The sequence below is a fragment of the Electrophorus electricus genome, chromosome 10, assembly GCF_041902795.1.
Source record: "Electrophorus electricus isolate QZ-2024a chromosome 10, ASM4190279v1, whole genome shotgun sequence".
In the NCBI taxonomy this organism is placed as follows: domain Eukaryota; kingdom Metazoa; phylum Chordata; class Actinopteri; order Gymnotiformes; family Gymnotidae; genus Electrophorus; species Electrophorus electricus.
Genome location: NC_137506.1, coordinates 27,383,031 through 27,403,276, shown reverse-complemented (window position 1 = coordinate 27,403,276; position 20,246 = coordinate 27,383,031). Strand labels below are relative to the sequence as shown.

The window sequence follows — 20,246 nt, the reverse complement described above, 5'->3', positions numbered from 1 at the left end:
TCCCTCTTACCCCACACTGTTTCCTCTCTTTCTCAGAGGAGGAAAAAGAGCAAAGCATGGAAAACACATTCTCTTTGCCCCATTACTGAATGCAACTTGAACTGTCATTTACGCTCTAAATGCGCATGCTGCATTTCCTCTGAGGGTTCCAGAACCATAAATCAGAGAAGGAAGCTCGGAGGAGACAGGAATCCTGTACACCAGAGTCTGTCTGCACTGCTAAGCCTATTGTAGGCTTAGCTGTGCAGGTCACAGCAAGAAACCTGTGTCTGGAGTGTTTTGGCTGGCATAGGTGCACAGATTTATCCAGTTTGATGGCATGGTTGTCACACATCTTTGTGTTCTGTAACTTTATCATTTTGCATTAAAAACAACTTTAAGAGCTCTGGTCAACTGTTTTGTATGCTTCGTAATTATTATTTTAATTTTTTTACATTTAATTGTTATTAGTAGTTGTTAGCAGTTGATTTCAGGACCACTGAATTCAGATGATTTTTTTTTCCGATTGCATTTTGACAGCTTTAACCTATATGATTGTTATCTTAACTGGATTCTCAGATTATTGTATTTCTAGATAGTGTTACCAAGAACATTCCTTTGTGTTCTTGCATTTTTGTTGTTAATATAGCAGTGATGCTTATTTCATTTAATTATTCATTTTTGTTCTGACCCTTCTCTTTGCGCATGTGTGTGCATGTGCATGTGTGCGTGTGTGTGTTTATGTGTGTGTGTGTGTGTGTGTGTGTGTTTGTATGTCCTTGCAGCTGAAGCCTGCTGGAACACCATGCAGAGAGTCTAGTAACTCCTGTGACCTGCCTGAGTTCTGCACTGGCTCCAGCCCGCACTGCCCTGTGAATGTCTACCTGCACGATGGCCACGCGTGCCACAGCATGGATGGCTACTGCTATAATGGCATCTGTCAGACCCATGAGCAACAGTGTATTACCCTGTGGGGGCCAGGTTAGTACAGTAGGAGTACATCACCTTGTGGGGACCAGATTAGTTGTGTAAAAGTGCAATACCATCTGTTCCATGGGGCTTCACCTAAGTTAAACATGATCTGTGCTACTTATTCACAATTTTATATTACAGTTAGGAATATGGATGAGCTCTAAAACATTCTTGTTATGAACTGAAAAAAAGGCTTTTCAATGTCTGTTAAAAGGAATGCCTAAATCTGTAAACTATGGTAAATGTCTGTGTGTGTGTGTGTGTGTGTGTGTGTGTGTGTGTGTGTGTGTGTGTGTGTGTGTGTGTGTGTGTGTGTGCGCGTGTGCACGTGCGCAAGCACGAGTGTATGTGTGTTTGTACATGTATTTATGTCTGTTTAAACATTAACTGATGAGCCATTTCACCTTACAGATATGTTTGGATATCAAATGCAATAGTAAGGGAATAAAGGGTTTCTCTTTATGTACAGCAGACATAGGATATAGGCTCATATATCACAACACTATTGTTTTTTTACAGAGTTAATAAATCTTGCCTCTAATATGACACAGGCTTCTGTTTGATACATGTTCAGGCAATATTCCACCTCTCTTTTTTATGAAATGAACTTGAACAAGAGTGTAACAATGTGACAGGTCCCACTGACTTATAGACTTATAGAGTGTTTTGCTGACTTTGTATTTTCTTTCTCTCTCTTTCTCTTGCTCTCTTTCTCTGTCTGTTTTCTGTCTCTTTCCCTAGGGGCCAAACCAGCCCCTGGTATCTGCTTTGAAAGGGTGAACTCAGCAGGAGACCCCTATGGGAACTGTGGAAAAGATTCTAGAGGCTCTTTTGCCAAATGTGAAGCGCGGTATGGTGTAGCCTTTCACACCTCATTCACAACATTCCATCTTACATGCTATACACTACAGAGACAGTCAGCACTAAAGAACAATACAAAGACAGTCAGCATGAAAGACCATGATGAAGACTAGAGGCATGACATGACATGACATGACATGACATGACATGACTAACATACACAAAATAATGTGAGAAGAGGAAATCATGAGCAGGTGAACAGCTCTAGTTGGACTACACCTCAGTCATTGTGATATTTATCATATTGTCTGTTTTTTGCTGTAAATTGCAGTTTGCTGCTACTGCCGGGCAGATGCTGCAGTAGATCGAGGCTAAGAGAGGGTCTCCTCACTGGTTTTCTAAACCATATATCCACCCAGGCATGACTGCATGTATTACAGATAGACAGTGGAGAATAGTTCTGACACTGAACCCTTACATTTGTGAGTTCAGCCTGTAACTATTTAGACTGCACTCCAGTCAAATTGTATTGGGTCCACATTTTCTGTCAAATTTATGAAAACTGAAAATAACATTCTTGCTATGTAAAATTGTTTACATTGTTGTCAGCCTGTATAGCATTGTAGGTTTTTTGTAAACATCAGCTATGTAGTTCAGATTTAACTTCTCAGTCACAGACTTATTGAGATGTAGAAATGTAGAGAGAGTGATTAAAAAAAAAAGATAATCCCAAACAAATTTTGCCTTTTTGATAAAATAGATTACGCTTTGATCATTTTTTCAAATTACACCTTTTATTTTTCAAAAGAACAGTGGGTGCTCTTTATTCTTGTCCATTAATCTGTGTGTGTGCGTGTGTGTGTGTGTGTGTGTGTGTGTGTGTGTTTTGATACAGGGATGCTAAGTGTGGGAAAATTCAGTGCCAGGGGGGTGCCAACAGGCCCGTTATTGGTACAAATGCTGTTTCCATAGAAACCAACATCCCACTGCATGAGGGGGGACGTATTCTATGTAGAGGGACACACGTGTACCTTGGCGATGACATGCCTGACCCAGGACTGGTGCTGGTGGGCACCAAGTGTGCTGAGGGCATGGTATGGCAAATAACAGTGCTTCCTGCTGCAGTAACAGGCACAGAACATTGAATCAGTGCAGTTGATGTTTGCAACTGACACCCACTCAAAATTTTCTCTGTCTTTCCATGTCCAATCACAGATGTGTTTGAACAGACAGTGCCGGAATGTCAGTGTGTTCGGAGTGCATGCATGTTCAGGAAAATGTCATGATAGAGGGGTGAGTAATGTAACATTTCTAGAAAGTTCATTTTGTTGGTTATGGCCTTTGACCCCCTTGTAAGTATTAAAAACAAAATGATTCAAAATGTACAGTTTGCCATCTGTTGCCATGCAGAATTTCTATTAGATTTGCTGATGCCATTTATCAATGGTCAGTTTCTGTTGATAGGAGCAATGGTGGCTGGACATTCTTATGTGGAAGACAAATCATCCATTTAGTAGTGGTCTTGTGGTCAGATACTGACCAAAGATGAACAGGATAAGGGAGTGTGACAAAGTATGTGTGCCAACATGCTTCAGTCTATAATTTTGCACTTATAAAAGGCAAACATAAAGTGGCCATTCGGTGTTGGAGTGTGGTATGTTCTTCAATTATGTGACAACCCCATGACTACCAGCCCAGAGTAGGTCTCTTCCCATGATATCATGTTATCACTCAGCCAAGTACAAAGAGGCTGATTAACAGCACTTTTGAATGGCTGTTACTCTGTCTAGCCTGTCTTATTGCCTTTTCATCCATTGCAGCATCGTATATTCAATAATGATTAGAGCTGGACCTGTTACTGCATTTCCAATAAAACAGTGTCAACAGGGCAAAGGGGTGATGTTAGACACTCAGTCATCCCTTTCCTATCCTAAGCTCACCTGACTCTAATAACCACATAGGTTGATGATTTCCAACAGCTGTTGCATTACTTTGCGATCAGTCTTCTTTGCCCCTCTAAGGTTAAATCACTCGTATTTAATAGCTTCATTTATGTTCTCCTTAAAACCCGATTCATCATTGTTTGGCTCAGCCATGTGCAGATTTGTCTAGCAAAGCCCTGAGATGAACTACTAGTCCTGGCCAAGATCCCCCGCCCCGCCTATGCTGGAATTTGCATACCCACCTTGGGTTGGCCCCACAGGATGAGGGCATGATGTTTTATTTATTTATGCTCTATTCCTCCCTCCCATAACAGTCATGTTGCTCAGCTAAATCATCATCTTCAGAATTCCATTTTTTTTCTGTCTCTAGGCTGTGGAGAAGACAAATGAGACAGCTTTGCAAATGCCTGTTTCTTTGGCAACTTCCTTTTCCCTTGTGTCTGAAGAAAAGGATTATTGTTGACAGGGTAAATGAATGTTGTTTGAGATTAGTGGTGTAGGATGGCCAGTCCTGGCACAATTTGTCCAAAGTAGTTGAAGCAAAACGAAAGCTGATCTTGACCTATTCCTGTCCCTGATCTGTTGGTCCTGGATGGCCACTTGTGTATAATTAGGATAGAGCATTTGTGTGTGATTGTTTATGTTTGTGTGTTTCATTTTTCGCTAATCCCCCAATCAGGCCAATTGCTCCTTCCTAATGAGTGAACTTCATTCAGTGTGTTGTATGCATGAATGTGTGTGTGTGTGTGTGTCTTATAGTTGCCAGTAGAGCATGTGCTTTGTGGCTCAGTCCACCCAGCTCTCTCTAATCCCTTTCTGCACACTAGTGCACACACACACACATATACACATACATACGCAGCTGAGACCCATTAACCTTCTGAGCCCCCAAAGCTCCCCTCTGTATCTTGAGGCAGAGAGTGTGGTTGGTTTGAGATGGGCTCTCCTTCATATGTTTTAACCGTCAAACTGGCCACTCCCAAGACTCTCCACATGGCCAAAGAAATGGAGAAAGGCACACATCAAACTCATATTACAGTGAAAATTTCAGATTTTATTTTTTCTTTAAGATGTTTAGGATGCAAAGGTCTCTAGTCTAGATTGGCCGGTCTTCATGGACAACACATTAAATTGTGTGGTTTTGGCAGGTGTGTAACAACAAGAAGAACTGCCACTGTGAAGCACACTGGGCTCCCCCATTCTGTGAGACAGTGGGATTTGGTGGCAGTGTGGACAGTGGACCAATGAGATTGGCAGGTACAGTGATGAACAATAGCTCTGACAATGAGAACAGAGCAGGACATAACATTCTAATGTGGTTAAACTGAACCACACTAAATTTGTCAAACATGGCCATCAACAATCTTGGGATAAAAGAGAAAATGCATGTTCAGTTGCACTCAGACATAGGTTGTAATAAATAAATCCATAACCTACTGAAACATTCCACTAGAATATTTCTAGGCAGGCTCATATATGGAACTTGAGAATATATTACACAGAAAATCAATGTCACAGGAGTGAACATCAAAAAAAAAAAAAAAAAAAAAAAAGATATCTACGATGTAGATCTTGCTGTAAGCTGTAATTACTACTTGTAATTTGAGTGTGGTTTTTAGAAATTTACACATAAAATCGGACCCTGCTAATTGTCTAACCTTTAGTAAATCAGGTGGAATAAGCACGTTTTTTTCATGTAGATGGCACATGAACTGTGCATTTAGACTCATACACCAGTTTTGTATGTAACAGACTTAAAGTGTCCTTGTAGCTCACTAGTTACTGTGGCAAGTTGTAGCTCACCAGCCACTGTGGCTAGTTATAGCTCACTAGGCACTGTGGCTAGTTGTTTTATATATTTGTAGCCAGTCAGAATTTTACTGGTAACCTCAAGCCAAAAGCTTTTGGATTGAAAACACAGTGATGCTACCACCTAGCTACTGAAAAACGTAACATCAGCATCTCATAGCCAGTTAAGCTGAGTGAAGAAAATGCAAAGCACAAGCGGTACATATCTAGTATATATACCCACTGCTTTAAATAGCAATCTAAGGTACTCAGCAAAGTGTCTGGTAAATTAATGGATTTAATAGCAAGTGCCAAACTGTAAATGTCCTGCACCTGAAATGTCTCACAAAAGGTTTAGTGTATCTGGTAAGATGAGTGATTAGAGCTGAGCTTTCACTGGCTGCGCTCTCTCTCTCTCTCTCTCTCTCTCTCTCTCTCTCTCTCTCTCTCTCTCTCTCTCTCTCTCTCTCTCTCTCTTTTTCTCTCTCTCTCGGTGTGTGTCTCCCCTCTTTGTGCTGTGTTGTGCCTTAGATGTGGGTGTGTGTGTATTAACGTGCGTGTTGTCCTATGTGACGGCAGCCGATAGAGGGGCCGTTGCCATGGGCATGCTGGTCACCGTCCCCTGCCTGCTGGCTGCCAGCCTTCTGGCATGCCTGAAGAGGAAGTGTCTGGTCCGGCTGCTCTTCGCCAACAAGAAGAGCGCCATTCAGAAGCTCAGGTACAGCCAGAGGGAGAGAGCAAGAGAGAGATAGACAAAGAAACTGTTTGGACAGGTCCACAGGATGTGCTTACTGTGTCACACTTTCCTCTACAGGTCAGTGGGATGGAGTAGAGCACCCAGAGCACCACAGTCACAACCCATGTGCCAAAGCTCTCCCCAGCACAAGTCCCCATCCAGAGCTGCTGGATCTAGATTAGACAAGGTGTGCGTGCCCTCTCATACCCAAACCCATACAAATGCACATGCACAAACGCTTGCACAATAAATACAGCCGAGTACATTCATTGAGCACAGGCACCATAATTCATTATACCTCCATTGTTCTCTGGCTTAGGGAAATGCGGGCAGAATGAACTTTCCCTTTCTGTGTCTAGCCAAATTAATATCGCCCAGGCTTATTGTCAAAAACAAGATGCCGCCAAGGCTCATAATTGATTTCTTCTTTGGACCTGTCCCTGAAGGAATTTAAATTAAGCCTGTGTCATCTGTGAAAGGCACACTATAATAGAGAGGTGTCTCTATTTTAGTTCAGCATGAATCACACAGAGGTATCATAATAGGAGCTCAAATAGTTTCCGTTGATGATCAAGGCATTGCTTATGAAGCAAAGGGGTTGCAGCAGGGGTTGTATGTGGGTGGTGGGGGTGGGGGTGGTGAGCACATTGCTTAAAATAATATGCTTTGAAGGAGGCTTTTGGAGGAATACATAGTTTTCATAGTTGTGTGTATGTGTAGTATATAATATACACCCTCTCAATCTCACTCTCTCTTTAGCCATCTCATCTCAGTGCAGTGCCTCTTCTGCCTCCTCCCAACATTCATTCTCACAGTCTGCGACAACTGCCACAGTGCCCTCCTGTGTGCCAGCCTATCCACATAAGCCAACCCATGCCCAACAAGCTGGGTGTAGGTGTGGCTACTGGACTAGAGGCCCTGCCCTCTGTACCAGCCCACAGGCCTCTACCCTCTCTCACTCATTCAGCAATCAGAGCATCCCCTTTCCTCCAGCTACCCTACAAGGCTAACCAGGTAAGACCTATCAGCCAGAGTACTGTATCAGAGTTAACATGCATTGCCAAAGAGTTGATTAGAGTATATAGTATATATTATAGCATATTTGGATTATGCACTTGTGTGCATGGAACAGCCTAGTAACAGTCAGAACCATACTCTTATAATACCTTAAAACCACTATTAAGGCGTTTAAAAATAACTGTGGCGCAGCACAGCTTGAGCATAAGTTTCTAATTGACACACATGCTGGGTTATGAGGCAAATGTTTCACAGTCCATAAAGTCCATAGCCAGATGCCCAGGGTCCTCCAGAGCAAGCAAGCCACAGGCAGTAGGATGCAAGTGCTGAGCAGATTTATTGGAGCTTCACCAAGAGCTGCAGTCAAAACAGACACAGACAGTGAAGCAGTCAGATAATGTGACTGTCCACGAGTCCACAAGAACAAGCACAAAAGGAAGGTCCACAAGAACAAGCACACAAAGATCTAAAACTGGAAAACACTGAACTAACCATCAAGAACACAATAATGCTATTTAGGTGTTTCATGTTCAAGAGTATGCATAGGGAAACATACTATTTATACACATTACATAGTGAATAAGAACAGGCCTAGGGCAGGGCAGACCCAGAAATGGGAAGACCAATCAGAAACAGCCAAGGTAGAGTCTCCTGTGGTGGAGATCCCTTCACAGCATGATGTTAACTAGAAAAGGTTTGTATCATGCAAAAGAGTGCCTAAAGTTTAATAACAAATGAAAGCTAATGTTGGGCAATGTATCATTTGAATGATACCTTTAACCACAGAAACATTTTCATGTGAAGACAGGAATATTAAGAGAGAACTATAGAGTCAGCAGGGTGGAGGAATGAGAATGATACTGAAAGAGTAGGAGTCTGTGGATAATGGGTAAGAGGTATTCCATGAGCACTGGCAGAGACCAAAGAAGTCGACACCAAATCATGGAAAATCTGCATTACTTCTAGTGACTCTAGTGGCAGTTGTGAAGTAGAAATTCTCACTCTCTGTTGTGCCAGACTGCCAGACCATCAAATAAACGATAAACCCCTGTTAAATATTTTAAGCAACATTTGTAAAATTCACCAGCTTGATGACTGAAAGTAAAATGAGAGAGAACGCTTCTATGGAAATATAACAGCAATGACCATTCATTGATGTTTAAATTTAAAATACATTGAAAAGTAAATGTAGGATAATTAATATTACAGGTTGTTCAATATGTGAACAAATACTGAACAGATATTAAATGGAAAATTCTCCCCAAAACCTATTGTAACAATCCAACACCAAAAATATCTGTTCAGGAATAGCTAAAAGGCATAGACAATTTAAATCTGTGGTTTCAAAATATGTTTTTTTTCTGTTCCTGATGCATTGTGAAAAAAAAAACTCGAAGAAACAATACATTTTCAAACTGGTCCAGCTATTATATTCCAAGCCCATTGCTTTTAAATTCACAACATTGATGTCCATTTGAAGTGGTTTTTACCCACTAGCTGTGTTGTGCTTTTTTCTCCTAAATAGACCCCTCACTGATTCTCTGAGCATGATTTTTATTAAGACCTAAGCATGGGAGTCCACTGTGGAGGGGCTAAAGAAACACTCTGCCCATCATGGTTGGGGAGCAGGGATGCTGTAGCGTCCTAAGGGCCTTCCTTCAAAGTCAAACCAGAGGAATGAGGCAGTAACCAATGCCCCACCACACGGGGCCTCAGCATTTTTAAGCATAATCAAACAGACAGCAGGAGGTATGGATACCCGCAGACTGAAAGTCAAACTGAATTAAGGATTTAATATCTTTCTGATGAGCATTACAGGTACCTTGTTTTGTAGTTGTATCAGTGAGGACTACCCAGCAGCTTGGCAGTAAGAGCAATGACTTCTGAGTTCAGTGTTTGATGGAGACTTGAAGGTGTTGACTATAGTCTGTGCCTTTTGTTAGTACTGTGAACATTAAATATCTTTTTATGCAAAGCTGTACCTTCAGAGATACATAGTATCTCCTCCAGAGTCCTTGACAAGATATTAACCTTTTAAGCATTGAAGTAATAGTCGCAATTAGTTGTATTCAAGTTTATTCAAAAACGTGTCCTTAAGTTTTTTATTTTCTGACAATATGATACTTTTTTTTTCTAATGGTGTCATATACAGCCAGATCTTAACTGCATTAGTAATTGGTGATTTCATATTCCTTTGTAAACTAGCTTGAAAAATTATGAAGTTCTCTAGCCACATTCCCCAATATTATGCATATATGTTATGCAGTACAGGAAGGCATAAACAAAACATTGTATTCTTCTGAGTCAGTGAGGATCTGTCAGTCAGTGAGGAGCTCAAGACTTCAAAACCACACCTATTAAATTATGGAAGCACTTTGGTTGACTTGGTACCCCGAGTGTCTGTGCTGCTTGACTGAGTCAAGCTGTGAGAGCCCCGAAACAGGTTCAGGCAAATTGGCCTCACTGTCATGTACGCATGACTGAAAGCGCCAGTAATGCAATGATGACACTGCATTCTCTGGGAAAGAGGCATGCTAAAGTGGTGCTAGCACAAATCACTTTCATACAATGGCTGCCACTAGATATGTTTGTTTGGGCATGCATAGAAAAAGACCTAGCTGCCAATATGGAGCAAACCCACAGCCATTTCAAAACTATTTTTTAAGGGAGGGGGAGTCCAAATTATTAAAAATGGCTACCCACAGCCAGGGCTGAATACTTGTTCATTTCTGACTGTCCTTCTGCAAGTTGTCTGAGAATGTCTGTGAAGTAAGTTCATGTATGCCATTACCTCAGCATTGGAATAAATTAGCAACATATGACAACTTATTCATTCGGCATATGTTCCTAGAGCCGATGGATAGGGGGCAATAACAGCTGCAGCAATACCAGCTTGATGAGAGAGCATGGTATTACTGGGGCTACTGTAATAGTCAGGAGTGTAGTACCATCTAGTGGATATGTGTTTTGTTATTTTTAAGAAGTCTTTAAAGGCAACATTTTACATTTTAAGTTTCCTCACTTCCCTGGCCTATTTAAAAGACGTCTGTGAGGAGTACTCCTCTAACCCCCAAAACAACAGCCCCACCCCCACCCCAAAATAAATAAATAAATAAATGTATATATTGAATATTATCATTAAAGGTCTTCTCAGCATTTGCTGCTGGCATAGTCCTAAGTTAAAAGAGATATAAAGTCACTGATATCCTTTTCTTTCACAATGGTAATGCCATATTGTGTATGCTAATGACCACTGTGTATGCTAGTGACCACAAAGGAGGGAGGGGTGGGTATAGACTAGTGTCTAGAATAGTGTCTACAAATTGTGGTACAACACTGAAATCTTATTCACTTTAAAGGGAGTTTTGGCATTTTATGTTAATTGATGACATCATAATTTTATTAACTGTACTTATTAGATCTTCACTCTGGAAAATAAACAACATAGCTGGGGCAACCTTACAGTTCACCAGCTGCTATATGGTGTCTTTGGAATCAAAGCAGCATGACATATGGTAGGACAAAGGTTTACTTAGCTATCTAGTCACCAGTTCTGGTCAGGTTTTTTTTTTATTTTATCCCAGTCCTTAAAATGACTGCTGAGTAGAAGTAACTAGATAGACTGCAGACAATTCTTGTGATATATATTTTTATACTATCTAAGGCTTGAAATTTAGAATAGGATGTAAGTCTGGTAGGTATGTCTTTTTCACCATTTTAATATATTGTGACATGTCCCAGTAATGAACATGAATGAATATGCTCCAGTGAACATTCAGTTCTTGCCTGGTACATACAGTACTTGCATGGTACATACAATGAAAAGTGACATATATAGGGCTGACAAGAAAAATGTAGTTATGTTTCTCTCGCCTTTAAATTATAACCACACTCAAAAACAAGTAATGACCTAAAGATTAGTTATCTTAAAAAACTAACAATAAACTTATTGTTGGGAAATTGCTAGCAATGAAGAAGAATATATATAATCACCTATATAAATGTTACATTTTGTAGGTATGCGCACAGGACCATGAGAAGCCCAGTCCCCCCAAGAAACCATTGCCTGCAGACCCCCTCATTAGAGGTTGCAGGGTGAGTCGCAACACTTCAGCAGTTGGAGTGCAGACACAAGGACCTGGGCCCCTGCCTATTCCAATCCCAGCAGTACCACAACCAACTGCTATACCACAACCAGGCAGGTCAGTGAAAATGCCCAGAGATTTGCCCAACTGTGGTCAAGTTAGTGACTAATATAACATTGTAATATCATTTGTGTTTGCCTTTTTAATGAACTGGTATATGAAATTTGCCCTGCAAATTTATTTAAGTATGAAACGTAGCAAATGTTCTTTGTTGTTGTTGTTCAACTTTAGACCCCCTCTGAGACTACCACAGTCTCTATATGAGCGCTGACAAGAGATCCCGAGAAAATGTGGATGAATTCCACCAGCGTTTAAAATCATTTGCATTCTTTTGCACTATGAAATCTCTGCTGGACCCACTGGTCACTCCTGTGGAATTCCTTAGAGTGTCTCTGAGACGCAGAGAGAAAGGAACTGAGCAAATGCTTTGGTGCTGTGCCTCAGAAAAAGTGCTCAGTGTCCTCACTCAGGTACTTGTAGAACTATTTAAGATGTATATTTATTGTCTTAAGAACACATTGCACTGTGGTCAACACGTTTTGTATGGTAGCTTTATTGTGAAATTTTGATTACATGACCTTTTTTTATACTATGGACACTTCCAAATCCAGAAACGAATTGCTTCTAATTCATGCTTTGGTACTTTTTCTTTTAAATGTAACATATTTACTGGAAAAAGAACCTGTGAAGTTCTTTGCCTAAAGTTCTTTGGGTGCTGTAATCAAATAAAATTAAGCCCATATAAACTTAGAAACTGCAACTTGAATATGAAATATAAATACACTTAAAGTAGCTTATAGTGGATACACTCAAAATTGCAGACACAAACATCATTTGACTGATGCAAATTTGAGAAAAAACATGATTAAAATAATTTACTAATTGTGTTTACACTGTATCAACAAACCACCATGATACTGAAATACCTGTATGTTCTGCGCACTGTATAAAGCAGTTATAAGTGAACTAAAAACCTAGAGACGTTTACTGATCATTATAAAACTGTAGATTTTTAGACAATGTATAATTTCCAAAAATCTTAAATCCACCAAGTTTATGTTGTCCTTTTGCTCAAATCTGTATGGGACGTTCATAGTTCAGAAACAAAACCATTAGGTATCAGATTACAGGATATTAAGCAGATAAAAAGATAACCTTTATAATAAGTAATATAGTTTCATTAAACTATGAACAAAGGAAGTTCCTTCACCATTCAAAGTTCATTATTACAGGATAATTTGTACTGTATTTTTTGCTGAGGGTTCCCAAATACCCAGGCTGGGTCTTCTTTCATACTATACTATTGAACTGATTTGAAATGTTAGTGAACACATGCACATGCTTTTGCATCAGCTCTTGAGATCTCCACTGCCCAAATCATGGCTCTACCAGTAAGCCCTACAGATTCACAGCTGTATTCATGACATGTAATCCTAATTGTTGATCTACTTCAAAAACAGTTACATATGTAAGATATTCAACAGGAGTTGGCTACAAGGTAAACATTTGTCCTGGCACATATCACAGTCACTAATATTTTTTTTAAATGTCATTTATTTGTTTTTATGTATGTATGTATGTATGTGTGTGTGTGTGTGCTTGTGCGTGTGTGTATATCTATATATATATATATATATATATATATATATATATATATATATATAGGTGTAACTTCAGTACTGTTACCTTAAGTGCTTAGATAAGACAGATTCAAACTGACATTGCTGTGTTAAAGTGCTTTTACTTATCAATCTAAATGTACTTTTTCCATGTTTTTGTTAAAAGTCCAGGCATATTGATACATGTTAAAATGAGTACAAATGTGAGTTAACTTTAGTTATTTTCTAAGCAAGTGTCCATGGCACTTTGATCAGTATCTTTTTCAAATTTCAAGGATCAAGGGATTTTTTTGGCATCAAAATCATTACATATTTGTACTGTTTTTGGCTCTATCATTTCATGTTTTTTAAATACTATCAACCAAAATGGTAATATCACTTTGTGATATCAAAGTTGTGAAATTATGAGAGAACCTGAAATGTAACTGGGTACAGGGGATTATTCAAAGAATTTTATATTCAAATACTTCCAGTGAAAAATTTAAAAAACAAGGCTTTACTTTGCATCAACACCTTCTCTTCATGTGTTCTAGATTTTGTTTTCACTAATGCATTGATGATAGAAACCTCATCCCAAAAAGAAAACAAATTAATAGATTGATCATATGGAATATTACTTATTGTACTGATATATGTACATATTAAATAGGTTTTAGAAATTCTACAGAAAGAAATGTTAGTGTTATTGTTTGCTTTCATATGATTGTTGATGTCAGTTCAGTGAATCTTTCTTTCTTCCAATAAGTTTATGATGTTCTGGAAAAGATGTAGAAAATCTCATTACAAAAAAAAATCATTACAAAATACAAGTTTAAAAAATAAATTAATAATAATAATTTTTAAATGATACTTTTTACAAATTCACCTGCCATCCAAATGCTCTGGCCATTTCTATTGCACCTGATCCAAACTGGAGGAAAAAACACATTTGAAACTTTACGCTGCAACAAGAAAACCTATGACGAAGTAGGAAACAACTTATTTGGGACATTTATATCAAATGCATAATGTGAATGACAATGTAATTTTTTTTAACCTCATTCTTTACATGGTGGTCAGCCCCGTTGTCCAATAGGAGCTCCACCAGCTCCTCATGATTGTTTAGCACAGCTGCCTATTGGAGAGAACAGCACTTAAACAAAGTACCTCTTACAAAAATAAAAAGCATCACACTTCAAATCACATCACCTGAGAACATCACATGATTGCCACTGCATCATATGACTGTACCATAAGTGGCGTCTTTCCATCCTTGTCACGGACATTGACATCAGCTCCAGCATGGATAAGGAGTGAGGCCACGGCAGCATTCCCACTCATTGCTGACACCCTCATGAGAGGAGTCCAGTGAGACACACTGTCTCTCACATCCAGCTGTCAGGAAGTATACACAACACACACCTTAAAGGAATACTGCTATAGACTGAACACAGCAGCAGGCAAACTGGCAGTCAAACGAGGGGTCCAGTTTCCCAAGAGTGATGTATTATATACTACAGTCATTTTAATCTACAATGGTTGCACTATGACATGATGGCCAATTATTATTGAAGCTTTGGGAAACACCAGAAAATCACTGATTTCATCAAGTTCCAAGTACAGCCAGACACTTGAACAATTCCTGAAAAACTTATCACAGGCATAGAAACATACATAAATCATATCAAAGCCAAACAGGCTGCACTAAAACAGTGCTAAAAACATGCTAAAGTTCAGAAATGTATTCACAGGCTCAAATGGTGGTCAGCCCCCCGATCTTATATAAGAATTTAAGACCCTCTAGTTTAAACAGCTAGTATAAACTGCTGCTTAGAAATAGTGCTTGAAAGATTGAACGGCTGCAAGCTTATCCAAAATGGAGGCTGACATGCTATTCTTTTACCTCACTGCCATCGTGAATCATGTGGGCGATGACAGGAAGGTGGCCGCCATCTGCAGCCCAGTGGAGAGGAGTGCAGCCTCCCATGTCCCAAGACTGCCATGTTGCACCAAACATCCGCAGGTACTTCACAATATCCAAGTGCCCAGCAAAACATGCCAGCATTAGACTGAAACACATGATTTAAAGATTTTAAAAAGTTTATAAAACACTTAAGAGGTTGATTATGATTATTCATAGATTCAGGTGACTATTCTTTAAAATATCCTCCAATCAAAAGGCCAAATGCCAACTTACCAATCTTTCCCACTGCCATTCTTCATGTGAATGTCAGCACCATGATCTACCAACTTATGGACCAGCCTACAATTCAAAATGTTCTCATGCATGGGATGCAGTCAGTGTACATTTTCGCTACTAACACAAGTTAATGAGAGCCTGATGTTCCATAATGTTATTATGCACAGACTTTATAACAACTTCCCAGCATGCATTTAATTAGGGAAAAACAAACACTTACCTGCCAAACCCTTTTTGTGCTGCTACCATGAGTGGTGTGAAACCCAATTTGTCACAAATATTCACATTCACCATGCTGATAGTGGTAAGGCATGAGAAAAAATAGTGGTCACTGTGTAAAATGCATCAGATACCTCCTAAATGGCATAGCTTATAGCCTCATAATTATGCCTGATTTTTTTCTTGATAGTTTACAGCACTTGGATCACTCACTTTATCTACTGGTGTTTCTTGTTAGCCTTATATATGTGCAAAGGTGTAGCTACTTAACTATGCACAAAATAACAGGGTACTTCTTGAACATTACTGCTTAGTAACCTTTATATTAATAAAACAACTGCTATGAATGACACCTACCTATTGGATCTTACTATAATTTTTTAACTATCATGTTTTGTCACTCAGTAAAGGTATTCTTGCCTCCTCACCCAGACTGCAGCACTCTGGTCAATTCCTCTTCGTCATTCATATTCACAGCTTGGTGCAAGTGTTTGCCAGACAGTGGCTCCCCTGAGGAGTGTTACACAATGACAAAATAACTGACAACTTTCTTTCAGGATGCCCACTCTAAGTCAGCTGTTACTGACTAAAAAGCTGAACTGCCATTTCCTACAATGGTCAGAAAAACAAGTTGTCTATAAGTATTCCTGCTCCCCCTCCTGCCTCTTCTGCAATCCAGGTCCATGGATTACTGATTGCTTCATGTACGGTCTCCACTCACTTCACCTGCTGCCTGTTACTGACTGTATTTAAACACTGGCAAGTCACATCCACTTTGCTGATTCTTACCCTCACTGTTCAAGCCTCTCCTTCTCCTTGTTATGCCTATGGTTTCTTGGTTAAGACCTCTGCCACACTCTCCTTTGTTCTCTGCCATAGTCTATATTGCTTTGTCTGCATGTCCTGACTACCTGCCTGTGCTTTTTTTGTACTATTAGTCTTCTTTATATTGCTCTTTGCACCTGGTGTTGGACTCATCCTTTGTACTGTGTCTACGCTTTTTCCAATGTCTGTATTGCGCAGTCTGCCAGTGCCGAATATTGGATTATCCTACTGCTACTGATGAATAAATCCTGCACTTTTATCCAGCATTTGTGTGCCTTACTGACACCATCTTTGGTAAATGGACAGGGACAAATCAAGTCAACATAAAAACCATTCACACAATACAGGAATCACATAAAAAATATTTTGATAAATGACAACTAAAATTTATAGATGCTACAAATAAATTCCCAGATATTCCATGATTTCATCCAAAAATAATCAAATCCCCTGACTTGCTATGTCTGTAATAGACCTTTTAAAACTTTTATAAAGTTCCAGAAATTCCATGACCAGTTGGAACCCTGTTCTTTGTTTTTACTACTGAATACCTGGTGAAATGTCCTCAGATTTGCTTGTTACCAGTCACAGCAAGACTCAAAAGATATACTGAGGCTAGTAGATTGAAAACATCTGTAAAAGGTTCAAACTTTATAGTGTAAATGTTACGGAACGCGCCCCTTCCCACTGGTCACGTGGTATGGCCTGCCGCATGACCACACTTGCACACACCTGCATCGGTTTAGTCTTGTCATGTTTGTGTGTATTTAAACCCTTGTTAGTGTGTGCATTATTGTTGGTCATTGATCCTGCTTGTGTTCATGTTTGTGCCTCTGTTCACCTTATCAATGCCTGGGTTTGTGTTCACTGCTTGTGTTATATGTGTGTGCCGGTGTCGTGAACGTGCGCCAATAAACGTCTGTCTCCATTGAGTGAATCTGTATGTTCTGCTCCTTGTCCTGCAGCACTCAGGCAGTTACAGTAAAAAATATGAAACCAAAATCAACAACATGTAAATCCAACAGTGTAGCTGTATTGCTGAAACCACTGTCTCACTCTACTATAGTAATCAGTAGGGCCTAGGCAGTCTGTCTGCCATTAAAATAAGTGAAGAGTATTCCTTTACCCATTTACCTAATTACACTTTTCAAGGAACCCACAAACAGTGTTTTGACTGCTAAACAGGGCTGCATCTCTCGATTTCAGTTTAAACATATTGGCAAATACATCCAGTAAGTCTAATAATTGAAAAGTTCAGACTCACGAGTTGTGGAGACAGAGAGTGTGGGACTCAGGCGGCACTCTCCACTGGGTCTGGTGATCCTCAATCTGAATTTGCACAATGTGCTGGGCTCTAGTCTTTCCACAATGTGCTTGGTGCTGTACCCTCTGACAGAATATACCAAACATTAGAGGCTGAAATTACACAGTATGTACAAAGCATCAATTAACTAACTAAAAAACAAACACAGAAAACTGAAAAACCTGAAGAAAAAATGACAAATTGATCTATAGAGAATCAATAATTACTATAATCAGCCTATACTCACAATATTTTCCATTCCTTTTCTATAAGGCCAACCAGCAATTAATTTCAATTAACTATTCATTCTTAATTCACTATTCCCATGTATAAAAGCAATGCAAGAAAATAAAAAATGTACTCTAGAAAGATAAATGAACTGCAGAAAGATTTGTTTTAAGCTTGTCTGCAAACCCTACTTAAAGTTACATTATTGTAATAAGCCTACATAATTTGCCTAATGTTAACATAACAGGAGACACTCACACATATATAGTTCCATACGTGTGTGTTTTATAGTCCATCTGCTCCACAGCATAGCGAGTCCAGCTTTCAGTAGGGCCAATGCGCTCACTTTGCCCATTTCCCCAGCTTAGCTCAATACTGTGATGACTGATCTTCTCAACAACAAGCTGTTCAGGTGACGTGCTGCGTCCACTGGGTGAAACTATATCACAGCAAAATGAGATGATGAGCGGTAACCATGTTTATAAATATAAGATTAGAAATCCCTAAGATTAAGAAAATCACATTTAAATAGGCCTATAAATACAACACAAGATAGATACTGAACTAAGAACTTTAAGCACTTTGCTTGCAAAAGTTTCCTCTGGAAACGCTGTGTACTTTGCTACAATTTTGAATATCTCTACATATCTTACAAATATAAAGTACCCACTTAAAAAAATAATAATAATTTTATATATATATATACACACCTCATTCTACTTAATGAGATGCTGAACACCTTAACAAAATCCTATTCTAACAAGAAACGGTATAAAAACCACTGCTGCTGTCATCGTTATTCTCTTGTTATAGAATCAGCTGGATGGGAAAAGCAGTGCTAGGACTACCCAAAATGTAAGTGTAGTCAAAATACAGCTTGGACAGTTGAAAAGAAAGGTTCTTAATGAGGAAAAGAAGGGTTCAATTGTAGTTTTATCTTGCTTCTATCTTGAAAACTTCAAAAACTACGGTTCATAAGAACAAAGTCAAGCTGCAAACACATGGGACAACAACAGCTACAGACAGGCAGAGGTGGAAAAAGACTTTACCAACCGTGATGATCGCCACCTCATTTGAATGTCACTTAACAACTATAAGATGATGTCAAGTGACCTACAAAAAGAACGGCATGCAGCAGCTGGGGTAAATTGCACAGCGAGGATGGTTCGAAACAGGCTTCTGGAGGCAGGGCTGAAGTCGTGCAAAGCTAGAAAAAAGCCCTTCATCAATGAGAAGCAAAAAAGAGCCAGACTGAAGTTTGCAAAAGACCTTAAGGATTGGACCATTGAGGACTGGAGTAAGGTCATTTTCTCTGAAGAGTGCAATTTTCAGCTTTGTCCGACACCTGGTCGTGCAATGGTTAGACGGAGACCTGGAGAGACCTACAAGCCAGAGTGTCTCGAACCCACTGTGAAATATTGTGCAGGATCGTTGATGATCTGGGGGTGTTTCAGCAAGGCTGGAATCGGGCAGATTTGTGTTTGTGAAGGACTCATGAATCAAGCCACTTACAAAACTGTGCTGGAAGAAAACTTGCTTCCACAAGATGGCACTGAAGCGTGCATACACACACACACACGCACACACACGCACACACACGCACACACACACACACACACACACACACACACACACACACATATGCCTCAGTGCCATCTTGTGGTACATGTTAACACTTGCAACCTGAGCTAACCTAAGCGTACTTTTTTGCTGTTCATTTCATGTTATAGGCCTTTTCAGTTTGTCATTTCAATCCAGTACCCAGTTAAATCCAGTTCAGATATTATACAATATCAATATTAACTTATGTTAATATTCAGTATAATTTATTAGTCATAGCATGTCTCGTTTTTTATTATGAAGAGGATGAAAACGTGATTATAACATCGTGAATTTAACATTAAGATTTACTGAAGCACAAGACATCTTAATTTCAGCTAACACCTTCTTTTTTTGGTTACATTTCAGTATTTTCTAATTAGTTTAGCCAGTTTTCATTTAAAATGTAGTATAGTATCTTTAGTTATTTTCTCTTTTGTAAAGTCAGGCCTCATTTTTGTACCAAAACCTGCGCGTAAAATGCTGTGACGAAGTTAACGAAACCTGCCCATAATCTGATAGCCAGCTAACTAGCTAGTTAGCTAGTAAATATTCAAACAAATACCAAGAAAATGCATTGTACCTGGGTTCATTGTTGCTTTTCTGCAAAATGTACAAAATTGATGATAAAAAAGTATACTTTCCACTTGTAAGGACGGTTACCTAACTAGCTAGCTACCCCTCTGTACCGCTACAGATGTTACGAATCCCAGCACACTTCTGTCTGCTGAGTTTACTGTTGCTATGGAAATAGCACGTCATTCAGGTTAACTGGGCGAGCTTTGCTTAATTTGCCTTACTTTTCGTTGTGCAAGTATGGGAAAATATGGAATTGTGAATATATTACGCCGTGTTTACTGCGATAGAATTGCTTATTTTTTCTCCTTGTCGTT

At 39.3% G+C, this 20,246-nt stretch overlaps 2 protein-coding genes across 7 annotated transcripts in view; one reads left to right on the top strand and one right to left on the bottom strand.

Moving 5' to 3' along the window:
• Positions 1-13,323, top strand: part of adam12b (ADAM metallopeptidase domain 12b) — a 76,705-nt gene extending 63,382 nt beyond the window's left edge. For 3 of the 6 annotated variants that reach the window (XM_027008866.3, XM_027008867.3, XM_081721136.1), the window contains 10 exons: positions 765-960; positions 1,693-1,801; positions 2,648-2,846; positions 2,968-3,045; positions 4,844-4,952; positions 6,015-6,201; positions 6,298-6,406; positions 6,979-7,233; positions 11,254-11,438; positions 11,613-13,323. In XM_027008866.3, the coding sequence (XP_026864667.2) occupies positions 765-960; positions 1,693-1,801; positions 2,648-2,846; positions 2,968-3,045; positions 4,844-4,952; positions 6,015-6,201; positions 6,298-6,406; positions 6,979-7,233; positions 11,254-11,438; positions 11,613-11,652 (1,467 nt within the window). In that variant the 3' untranslated portion in view covers positions 11,653-13,323. The remainder of the gene's footprint in view (positions 1-764; positions 961-1,692; positions 1,802-2,647; positions 2,847-2,967; positions 3,046-4,843; positions 4,953-6,014; positions 6,202-6,297; positions 6,407-6,978; positions 7,234-11,253; positions 11,439-11,612) is intronic. The other 3 variants (XM_027008868.3, XM_027008869.3, XM_081721135.1) reach the window with 2 other exon arrangements.
• A 170-nt stretch (positions 13,324-13,493) lies between these two features.
• LOC113576649 (fibronectin type 3 and ankyrin repeat domains 1 protein) lies at positions 13,494-20,089 on the bottom strand. Its single transcript, XM_027008872.3, has 11 exons — positions 19,937-20,089; positions 18,013-18,193; positions 17,488-17,612; positions 15,827-15,908; positions 15,400-15,474; positions 15,177-15,242; positions 14,883-15,048; positions 14,231-14,374; positions 14,037-14,114; positions 13,866-13,910; positions 13,494-13,756 (listed from the first exon to the last, which is right to left on the bottom strand). Exons 1-11 carry the CDS (start codon positions 19,944-19,946, stop codon positions 13,718-13,720), a joined length of 1,011 nt encoding a protein of 336 aa, XP_026864673.2. The 5' UTR covers positions 19,947-20,089; the 3' UTR covers positions 13,494-13,717.
• Positions 20,090-20,246: the final 157 nt, after the last annotated feature.